The sequence below is a fragment of the Ruditapes philippinarum genome, unplaced genomic scaffold (assembly GCF_026571515.1).
Source record: "Ruditapes philippinarum isolate M1 unplaced genomic scaffold, ASM2657151v2 ctg3340_1_1_1_1, whole genome shotgun sequence".
In the NCBI taxonomy this organism is placed as follows: Eukaryota; Metazoa; Mollusca; class Bivalvia; order Venerida; family Veneridae; genus Ruditapes; species Ruditapes philippinarum.
In genome coordinates, this window is record NW_026859239.1 from 4,739 (window position 1) to 16,923 (window position 12,185).

General features: G+C 32.6%; 1 protein-coding gene across 1 annotated transcript; it reads right to left on the reverse strand.

Moving 5' to 3' along the window:
- Positions 1-220: 220 nt before the first annotated feature.
- Positions 221-12,181, reverse strand: LOC132755736 (degenerin mec-10-like). Its single transcript, XM_060746653.1, has 9 exons — positions 12,044-12,181; positions 11,352-11,441; positions 10,637-10,757; positions 9,500-9,561; positions 8,158-8,171; positions 4,629-4,686; positions 3,231-3,316; positions 2,676-2,751; positions 221-1,524 (listed from the first exon to the last, which is right to left on the reverse strand). The coding sequence occupies exons 1-9, from the start codon at positions 12,068-12,070 to the stop codon at positions 1,378-1,380; spliced, it is 681 nt and encodes a 226-aa protein (XP_060602636.1). The 5' UTR covers positions 12,071-12,181; the 3' UTR covers positions 221-1,377.
- Between the last annotated feature and the right edge of the window lie 4 nt (positions 12,182-12,185).

A 12,185-nucleotide genomic window follows, 5' to 3' on the forward strand; every position in this document is an offset into this window, starting at 1 on the left:
CTTCCTTATCAGACTCTTTTCCCAATGGGGGCCCCCAAAAAAAAAAGCTGGTCTGGGGCCATGCTGGTCGCAAAAAGCCCTATTGGGTTTTTGGGGCTTTTGGACTATTAATAAAAAATTTCTTTGCAATTTAAATGTATGTTTTCTTTCCCGTGAAGCAAAAATAAAACCATATTGGAAGCACAATACTAATAATATTTTGATTTTAACATATTTTATTACAAAAAAAAATAAAAAAGAAACATGTATATACATTTAAAGGCAGTAACAATACATTTAGTTTGACCCACAAATTCTCTCATCATAAGCAACAGGTCTTTCCTTATGCAATACATTTTATTTTACATATTTTACACGAATGACTTTTAGTTAGATAGAAGTAACAAAACACACACGCATGCAAACACACTAGCTAGCACACACACACGCTAACATACGTACGCACGCACGCACACGCGCGCGCACACACACGCACACACATTGATAATTTAAAAAGGACGTGGCTTTAAAAAAGTTTGATTTTGGTAAGAAAGAACAATAAAAATATAAAATGTTTATAAAAAGGTGATACAGGTGTGAACTTACATGTATATGTCAATCTTTCATATGAAATAAGCACATATAAAAGACACAAAAACCCAAAAACCAATTCAAATCTTTTTATTGAAAGCGGAGACTTGTAAGATTGTTGTAAAGTAAAATGAGCCGTGTCATGACAAAACCAACATAATGCATTTGCGACCAGCATGGATCCAGACCAGCCTGCGCATCCGCGCAGTCTGATCAGGGTCCATGCTGTTCGCTATCAGTTTCTATACTTGTAATAGGGTTGGTAACAGCATGGATCCTGATCAGATTGCGCGGATGCGCAGGCTGGTCTGGATCCTTGCTGGTCGCAAACCCATTATGTTGGTTTTGTCATGACACGGCTTTAATGCATTTCATTATGAGAAGCATAAAAACAATGAAATTCTAGCAAAGTGTGTAAACTAATTGACACAAAAGTTCAGTAAATTAGTCACCTTAATCAATATTATTTATAGACGGTATTTTGTGGTTTGGTTAATGTCTTCAGTAATAAGACTGAGAAGGTCTTTCAAAACGTCTAAAATTTCTAAAATCAGAGTAACGTTCACGTATGTCGTCATAATGGTCACGTGGGTCATCTGGTGCGAGACGTAGATCATTATAACGTTCATTACGGAAACGTCTGTCGCTGTCGGAATGATATCCTCTGTCGTTGGAAAAGCTTTCTGTTTGGTTAATTCTCCCTCTGTTACTAGATCCTGTATCAACCCATCGGCTTTCTTTGTCATTTTGAAGATTGTATATTCCCTTGTCAGATGAACGACCTTGGTGATGAGTTTCACGATTATTTCAGTTACCTCTGCCATTTTTGAGTATCTTATGACCAGCATAATGACACAACTCCATTATAAGTTGAATAACTTCACAAAGACTTAATATAGAAAGTCCAATCCATAGTCCAATCGCTCCCCCGACATCAGACAAAAATTCTTGTATCTGTAAATTAATCGATAAATCTCTCTTGTTTAAGACATTAGACATGAAATGTTGTATCTGTAAATTGATCAATAAATCTCTCGTTAAAGACATTAGACATGAAATGTTGTATCTGTAAATTGATCAATAAATCTCTCGTTAAAGACATTAGACAAGAAATGTTGTATCTGTAAATTGATCGATAAATCTTTCGTTAAAGACATTAGACAAGAAATGTTGTATCTGTAAATTGATCGATAAATCTTTCGTTAAATAACCTGGCAAGAAATGTTGTATCTTTTAATTGATCAATAAATCTCTCGTTAAAGACATTAGACAAGAAATGCTGTATCTGTAAATTGATCGATAAATCTTTCGTTAAAGACATTATACAAGAAATGCCCTACGTGTACATACAGTATAAATGTAAACCATTATTACAAATTTACATCATGTAAGCACCAATGCAGCCCAAAATCGAATGAAACCAAGATATATTTAATGGTATATTTGCTTATTAAAACATGTATCTGTCAAATGTGGCGGTTCAGATCGAAATATCCGTCAAGAGAGGAGACCCGTCCAATTGACGGTAACAAGGCTTGCGCATGGGTAAAACTAACGGATACACCAGACTGATATGGCAAGAAAAAACTATCTTAACAATAAAACAGCAGCGTGATTAGGACAGAACATATTTTATTTTTTGTAATAAAGGAGGTCCACTTAGGTCCGGATGCCTAAAACATAAAATTTAAAAGATCTTATACAAATCAAACCGCCACTAAAACAGAAAAAAATATGAAAAAGATAGTAAAGAAAAGCACGAAAAAAATTGAAAGACAATATACAGTCTTATCACATCCCTGATTTGAATTAAAAGTTGATTTAAAAGCGCTTTAACACTTTACTTCTTTTTCAGATCCCTTTGCACAATATACATGATTATTCTGAAAAAAAAACAACAACATTTGATTTGAAATTTTGCACACAGGTTATTAGTCTAAACCTACATAGACCTATATCAAATGGTATAAAAAATTAGAAAAAAAATATTTCCAGTTCCGTCAAGTAAAAAAAAAACAGTGGTGTCCCTTTAAGCATTTATATGCAACATAATATATACGTATATGACTATAAAATAATTGTTATAACATATTTGTAGATCTTACCTCAATTTGAGGTTCTTCGGTGATCTTTTCGAAATTGAGGTCTTTATAATATATATTCAGTTTCAAGAAGTTGTTACTGAAAAATAAAATTACCTTATCATTCGTGTGAAAAAGAAAGTTATTGCTTGTTATTTCATAAAAAAAAAACTTTGTGAAAAAAGTTTTATTTTTAATGATAATTGAGGCAATTTGTTACATAATATGCAAATCGTGTAATGTTATTAAATGTTGAGGTCTGTAAATTTGAATATTTTGTAATCAGAGAAGAAGAAGAAAAAAACATTAATTTACTATTCTTATTACCTCCCTTTACCAAATAGACATACATTCATTTGAGTATATTTTATATATTATCATTTCACTTTATTTAAATGATATCATTAAGAGAAAATATTATGTAACTTATGTAAATGTGCATGACCAACGTCCTAGAGTAAGATTCCTCAATATTTAATTCAATCTTAAATAACACAGATGTGTTAACCAGGAATAAATGCTCAGTTTGAATTTTATGAAGCAATAGAAAATCAATGATATAAAAACGAAGCAATTTACTTCACTGCCCATAAGTCGTTAAGTTCGTCACGGAGCGTTCTACAGTTGCCTATATCATTATCACACACCCATTCCAGTAAGACACGCTGTAATGAAAATGACGTCATTAAATACCATGACACTTACGTAAGAATGTAACCATGACAAACCAACAGATAATAAAAGTTTAAATAAGGGTTAAACTAACATAGTAGTAGTATAAATAATAATAATAAATAATAATAATAATAATAATAATAATAATAATAATCATCATCATCATCATCATCAACAACATCATTCATCATCATCATCATCATCATCATTATCAACATCATCATAATCATCATCATCATTATCAACATCATCATCATCATTATTATAAAAACCTTTGGAACGACGAAAAATCGACTTAAACTGTTTTAAATGTTTATTCATTTCTTACTTGTGGTTTAAAATATATTTAAATTATATTTTGTCCAATGGGATCGTTCGATATTTTCAAAGTTTCTTTGCTTTAGGATGTGATAGGGGTGTGATACGTATCGTACCATATATAACCTCCCGCGAACAAACTCAGTCAAAGCGAGTTTGCAATTTTTACCTTTCAAATTTTGTTTTCAAGGCCCTTTTTACTTTATGGATCCTCTTTTTTCCAAATATTTTTAGCTCATTTCTACAGACTTATAATAATATAGAATATTATCTTTACAAAGCAACACTCTTTGAGAAACAACAATTTTGGTTTCGCTCTAGAAAATTAATAAGGTTAAGATTTAGTTTTGGAAGAAATTATACTGTTATTGTAAAGTGATTATAACTCTATCAAAAGACAACAACAAAGTGTAATTCAAAATGAAAGGAAAAGAAGGAGAAGAAGAAGAACCAGGAATAAATGCTTAGTTTGAATTTCATGAAGCAATAGAAACTCGTATCAATGATATAAACACGAAGCAATTTACTTCACTGCCGATAAGTCGTTAAGTTCGTCACGGAGCGTTCTACAAATGCCTATATCATTCAGTCATATTAATTGGCGTTATTAGGGACTTGCTTCAAATCGAGTATCGAAGCACCACATTACACTTTTTTATTTAAAAATGATTTGACCGTATACTTTCAAGCAGATACAAAAGTCAAAGAATATATGAGCCGCCTCATGACAAAACCAACATAGTGCGTTTGCGACCAGCATGGATCCAGACCAGCCTGCGCATCTGCGCAGTCTGATCAGGATCCATGCTGTTCGCTTACAAACCCTAAAGCAAGTAGAGAAACTGATAGCGAACAGCATGGATCCTGATCAGACTGCGCGGATGCGCAGGCTGGTCTGGATCTATGCTGGTCGCAAACGCACTATGTTCAACAGTTGGTTTTGTCATGACGCGGCTCATATGTGAACTAGGCTCGAAAACTTACGGCATATTCATTAGACGGCCACTGTCTCTGGCTCATCTCTCTCGTGTAGCTAAATTCGCTGTAAAACAAAGTTTCACGAAAATTACAATTACAATATATAAGTTAAAAATAACTATAGTCTGTCCCATTAAAAAAGGAAATGAACTTTCGCCTGGTGTGAATTAACAAAACTAGGTTGAATAAAAATTTAACTATTTTTGTAAACTAAAATAAAGTCACCCTCGAGATTTTTCAGGATTTTACTCTAAAATGTCTACTTTTCTTGTGAAAGCAAATTTTGATTTCTCTATGGAAAATCTCTGTTGTTTATTTTCCGTAGCCATTGCCGAAGTACTCTTCATTTGAAGATGAACGGGAGAAAGCACGTGTCATGTTTCTAAAATATACATGAGGTTCTCGGGGTCGTTTCATGATTATTTTACAAAGCTGGATCTACAAGATGTAACACTAACAGTTTAGTTGCAATGCATGATGAAAAACTTAAAAAAATGAAAAAAAAAACAACAGCAAGAACACCGAATCAAATGGATAAAATATCTAGAAATTACTGTACACTTACTTTTAAGCTGAATAGAATTCCTATGAATTTCGGAATAGATATTTATAAACGTCCCTTCTGAAGATTCCTTCATTGCCAGTATCTATCCAGTTCCGTAGATCCGATTTTTTTCTACTTCGAAACTCCTAAATGACATGACTCCTACAGTACACTTATGATGATCCAGATTTTTTAACCTGTTAATCCGTCTCATTATTAAAACATTGTTCAATTTGTGGAGTTATCTGGGTTAGCAAATGAAATATGTAAATGAAACACATCATAATTCATTATGTTCCAAATCCATAATTCAAGAACGGCCCATCAATTTTAGTTGTCAACATTATAACTCTTGAAAATGGATTCCAGACGAAACTTTATTACGTCAACAACAATTTACGAAATATATGACGTAACAAAAATGCCTCGCGATTCCAGTTGCGGCATTGACAGAGAGCGGCTAGGCATTATGTAACCTCAAACAGATAATTTTAAGCGTTGAGATGAATTTGTCTTGATGGAATTTAAAATAATTTTTGTATACCCAGATTTTGCAACTTAACTGTAAAAATACACCTTCAATTCATATATGAATGATAAAACTTTTGATAACATTTAGATCATCTAGATAATTTTAAACACACTTAAAATGACATGAATCTACAACAGTACAATACTTCTTCCATTAATTACATATTACATTCGTTTTGATTTTATGTTTTAAACTATTTTACATATTTCTCAGAAATAATTTCCCTACATATAATCTCGTTTTTCATGACTTCTGTATATCCTACTATTTTAGCTACAAAATATACAATATGCCGTATTTTTCTCCCGCGAAAAATATGCTAGATCTATTGTATTTTCACTGAATATTTTTAAATTTTAGGAAGGCTAAAATTATTGAGAAAGTCACTCGGTGTTTCTCTTGGACTCGATCTCCCCTTCATATTAACATAATAATTATATGTAACACTTTGAGTCTAAAAAAAACACACTTATTGTCGCTTATTTAACACTCCAATTCAATTTATTCAAACTTATTCTTAATAATATCAAATCAGTGAAATCACTGACATTTTGTTGAATTGCGAGACGGGAAGTTAAATTTGTATTTACAAACTAAAAGTGTATAGGCCTACGTATGATTGCTCAAACTAGAAAGCATGATATTATATATATTCTTATAATTTAACATTTTCCTCGAACGCGAGTCTGTGTTCTCTCATTAGCCAGGGAGTTAGTTAAAGTAGACATCGTGGTAACAAGCAAACCAATTCTGAACATATAGTGAATCAGTTTTCCTTTCTATATATTTCTTGTCAGATTTGCATGATAAAGTAGTATTTGTTGGCGATTTTTTGTGAAAGTTGAAACCTACGGAAAGTTTTAGCGCACGGACATCGCACCCGAAATAAGAAGGGTAACATATTCTTGTATCCCATCGAACCTGGTCAATTTAATTATTTTTGAATAGAAGTGATACATACTAGTGGACAGAATTCAGACAACTAAAGAATTGTGTAAATTAAACATTAATTAGCAAAGAACCATTTTTTATAGTCTTCTAGCTGGGTCATGTGGGGGTTACGTTCATTGAACGCCGCCTTTCCTTGTTGATATTGTTTATCATATTCTATATAGCTAGTGTTCCCGCTTCCTACGACATGCTGCGGTATGGAAAGCTATCTAATCAAATCACTTCATTGTTCTTTTTTATCTTAAAAAATACGACAGTTTAATTTATCATGGTTATTAATTTAATCTTTGTGTGTAAGAATTTATAAAGCGGTTAGCGATATTTGAGCTTTAAATGATTTTGATTATTTTAATAATAGTTTGCTAGTAAAATTGCCTTTTTGACACCAATTTTCTTCACTTTTTTATTTTAATGAGAACATTTAGCTATTGATCAGTAAGTAAATAAATATAATCAAATTTTTATAATTACCGAGTACATTTCACGGTAATTGTGAGACGAACCCTCAATGACGTCTGTATGAGCGTCGCCATTTTGAAATGGACGTCACGTCAGGTTACAACGTAAGTCAACGGGGAAAAATATAATTTTAACATTTTGACCATATTACTGACTTTATGAAAAAAATGAAAAACATGCCTAGAGATATTGACGTCATGGTTAAGATGACATTAATTTAAATGATTTTACTATTATATTAAATAAAAAATGGAATGTTCAAATTTGATGGGACAGACTATAGTTATCCTTATTGCTTGATAAGCAGTTAAAGATAATGTAAATAGCATACTAGTATAATGGGGCGTCCGTGGCCGAATGGTTAAGTCGTTGACTTCAAACCACCTGCACCTCACCGCTGTAGGTTCGAATCTCGCCAAGGAGTTTCAAATTATATCATGGCAAAAAGCTACCCAGGTAGCTTACGGTGGTTCTACTTAGGGGGCCATTCTTCCCTGCAGTAATGCACAGAGGGCACCTAAGGTCTTCCTCTAAAAGTAAAGTTGGAAAGTCGCTATATAACGTTTACTGTGTTAGTGTCAAGTTACACCCAACCAACCAAAAGCATACATATTGTACATAATAACACAAGTATATGTTATTTTTGTCATATGTTACCATTTTTCTTAAAAGTAGATCTAAAATCGTGTTAGCCTTTAAAACTCTAGTCAAAACAAATAGTTATCTGGGAGATTCCAAAAGTTACATAGAATGCATAATTTAAAAGAAAATAGAGAAATAAATCGAAACGGCCCCAAACAAAAAAAACAGATCTAGATCTAAACATTTATATTATAACGACACTATTATCATTAAGTGTGATTAATAATTTGTATAATTCAAGGTATTTGGTCGAAGACAAAATAAATTCACACACAAAGACGGCTTTATGCCACTCATATAAGAAAACATACATTTCTACAGGGTTAGCTTAAATTGTCCGTGTTTACCTAATGTCCGGATTTACCAGGACTTCCCCATAAAACAATCAAAGACATGTATGAACAAACCTGCAAGGATTATCACATCGTTGGCTTAATACTACAAACCCGTATGTCATTTTTTGTCATTTTTAGAAAATCGCATTTGAAAGTTTGAACTGTTATAACTTTTTAATGATAAACCGTATAAAGATAAAATTTTCAGTGAATTTAGAAATCTGTATGTTGTACATATGTACCAAATTTTATTTCTGTGCATACAATTTTAAAGCTAAAATATCAAATAATTAATTTCAATTTTTCATAATAAATAAGAAAATACATACAAATTCTGAATTCTAAAAACCCCATTCGAGAGATACGTGGTTGTTGACAAAACATTCAGGTCATTTCTACACTATAAAAGCGACATACGGGGTTCTAATTGAAACAAATTGACTAAGTGTAATAATTTTCGGCTAGAAACATAGCAAAAATTCAAGTAAAAAAATATCATTAACTTCTCCTACTGTGTAAAATATTACACGTCTGTTTGAAAACCAATGCTACTATCAAATGAAATCTACATTAATTTTTCAAAAGTATGCACTTGTTATGTTACATGTTTATCAACCGTGGGTATTCGACGATGCGTTTCTGTCACATACCTATGTTGCTATTATGTTTCAATTTTGATTTAGAGTGTACATTAAGTAGATGCTTTTCGTGCTTCAGAAAACAGCGTTGAATCTGAAACAATTTGTCCTGATAGCATCTAGATTTAAACAAAGTGGTATTTTGTCTTCCATTCAAGAACATCTAATAACTATAACTTTGATGGATGATCAAAATGCAAATGTAAAAATGGGTTCAGCTATTATATAGCTAATGAGTACCCTTTCAAAAAAGTGTAAAAACTTGAAAATAAGAAGCTTTAGGGAAATTAACAAAAAATAGTACTTATCGAGGCCGTCCGAAATGGTTTTCATCCGAATAAATGTAGTATTTACATATGTATCTATTCAATACATTTACTATTAATTCAAAATGATGTAAGAGCTATAAAAACTAAATCATCAATGATATGTATATTACATTCAGGTAAAAATTACTATAATTATCTTTAAATAAATCACTAAAAGTTTTTCAAATATTTGGCTGTGATAAGTAGGCAGCCATTACAGATGTGTCATGTATCACGTGGTACAAAATCAGAATGTTTGATTGGACGAGAAGTTACTGGGGTCTAGAATTAAAGTTTGATGTAAATAGCGAGTTACGGGTTTGTGGAATTGGAAATAAACATTTTTATGTTAGTTCTACAACTACATAAGTATGTTCACTGTGAAGAGCTCATTGAGACGAAAAAAATGATATAAAAATCTCAATTTTGCCAAAAATCGAGTTACGGGGTTGTAGAATTAACCCGACGACATGTGCATGTTAAATTGCCCTCATAATACTGACTTAAAACTCTCGCGAGACATTTATTTTCTGAAAAGAAAATAATTAAAATGTATTGAAAGAATAATGGGAAAACAAAAACAACTGTTGCAAAATTTGTCAAAAAATGAAAATTACCACTTCACTTAAAATGATAAAAATAAACGGTCATTGATTGCTCAATGTGTATATATAATATCTAGATTATCTCATTCCTTATTCCTCACCCGCCCTTAACTTATCTCGGTTAAACAAACAGGACAGAACAAAAAAGGAATAAAATAAATGGAAAAAAAAACTGTAGAATATGCCATCAAAGTCATATTATAGACTCGTATACTGGTTTCGACTGAAGCCAAACATACAAGTTCTTGAATTGTTTTTATTTGCTAAATTCGTTCATGCTTCATAAAAATACGACAAATAGGAAACTGCCACATAACCCCAGTTTTAAAGGGACTACATTGGCTTCGTGTGCACATCAGAGTCGAGTACATACTCCTTACATATGTGTTTAAGGCGCTTCATGGACAGGCACCTACGAACATACGAGACATGCTAGACATTAATATCCCATCCAGACAACTTAGCTCCCAGAATGATGCTTAGCACTTGTTGTACCGCGTAGTAGGACTGTGACTTATGGTGATCGTGCTTTTATGACGGCAGCCCCTAAACTCTGGAATGCCCTACCTAGAACAGTTAAAAGCTGTGAAACTCTAACAGTGTTTAAGAGAGCACTTAAACTCACTTATTTAAGAGGTTTTATTTGGACTGATTATTTTTAGGTTCTTACCTGAATTTTATTATTAATGTGGGTCTTTTCAACTTCTTAAACTACATCGATTTGACTTTGTGACTTGAGCGATATTGATGTTTTAATTTTTTTATTTCTTTTTTTTTTTTTTTTTTTTTTTCTTTCAGTACTTTTGAACGTGTCAATGTGCATGAAAAAAGTGCTTAAGAAGTTTGGCAATAATAATAATAATAATAAAAGATTTACATTGATTTTCTCTTTTACTTAATTTCAGGACATTATTCCTCTTCACAAAATGTTCAGCTATCCGTTTGACCTGACCGGAAGTGACATAACAGCGCGCGATTATAAGAAGTGATCTAAGCTTACCGTCGTTGGTTCTACACGGCTTAAGTTTCGGGTTGTTACTAAAAGCAAACTCTTCCCAATAATCGTCATAGCACGAGCAAGTCTTAATGACAGTAGACATTTGACAAAACGATTGGCAAGCCTTGAACAAAAAAAGAAATCTGGTATTTTAAAGCTTATTTTATATATGAGCCGTGTCACGACAAAAACAACATAATGGGTTTTTCGACCAGCATGAATCCAGACCAGCCTGCGCATCCGCGCAGTCTGATCAGGATTCATGCTGCTCGCTATCAGTTTCTCTACTTGTTATAGGGTTTGTAAGCGAACAGCATGGATCCTGATCAGACTGGTCGCAAACCCATTATGTTGGTTTTGTCGTGACGCGGCTCAATTATCGCACGAACTGAGATGAAAGCTGAAACAACAACAACATAAAAATGGTTGGAAAATTTAAGACTAGCATGATTTAGGCACTAAATCTACATATATGTCCATTAAGTTACTTTCTATCAACACATTTTTGTGTTTACAGATCTAGTTTCAATTTATACATGTATGTTATACATATGTATTTGGATATTTTTAAGAGGTAATAAAAGCAAATTCAAACACAATTTTAAAACAGAATAAACATCCTTGAAATATTGGTGATCTTTGACAATATACCGATATGATATTCGCCGGTTAAATATTATTACACGAGGAAAAATAAAAAAATAAATAAATAAGTTACCCTTCTGGTATAGGACATGTTGTACAATGCCCGAAATTCCACTCCGTCGTTACATTTGCCATAGTTACCTCCAAGTCGAGTTATATTAATCTGCAAGTAACAAGACGATGTATTCACATTGTTCAAAACTTAAAAATGTAACTGTGTACAACAGATATAAGTGACAAAGGTCTTTCTATTACTTTCAAAGAGTGACGAAGTACTTTCCTAGAAAGAGAGAGAGAGAGAAAACGAATCCTTTCCTAGAGTGTGGTCAATTTCTTTATAGTGTGAACAAGAACTTTCCTAAAGTGTGAACAAATACTTTCCTATAGTGTGAACAAGTACTTTCCTACAGTGTGAACAAGTACTTTCCTTTAGTGTGAACAGGTACTTTCCTACAGTTTGAATAAGTTCTTTTCTACAGTGTGAACAAATACTTTTCTAGACGGTGATCAAGTACCTTACCCCAGAGTGTTAACAAGTACTTTCCTTTTGTGTGAACAAGTACATAATGTACTACCCTACAGTGAACAAGTACTTTCCTAAAGTGTGAACAAATACTTTCCTATAGTGTGAACAAGTACTTAACCAGAGTGTGATCAATTACTTTCCTATTGATATAGAAAAATCCTTATCACCAGATGTAAACCGAAACTGAGTAAGTGCATTGTATATTTAATTTCGACGGGTTAAAGGTTAAATAAACTAACGAGTTTTAGAGCAATATCAGACTCCATGGATGCTGGTATAAATAGACCCTCATCTGCCGGAAACGGATATGTACTCCGTTGCTGGACACTAACTCGTATTCCATACCCGTTAGCTATTCCCTGTAGATATTGGTGTTCGTCT

Excerpts from the sequence above, each read along its gene's own strand:
- LOC132755736 (XM_060746653.1), bottom strand. The coding sequence starts at position 12,070 with ATGGAGTCTGATATTGCTCTAAAACTC. Across the intron at positions 10,758-11,351 it reads ACATGTCCTATACCAGAAGG|GCTTGCCAATCGTTTTGTCA; the intron begins GTAACTTATTTA and ends TTTTTGTTCAAG. Across the intron at positions 9,562-10,636 it reads GCCGTGTAGAACCAACGACG|AAAATAAATGTCTCGCGAGA; the intron begins GTAAGCTTAGAT and ends TTTTCTTTTCAG.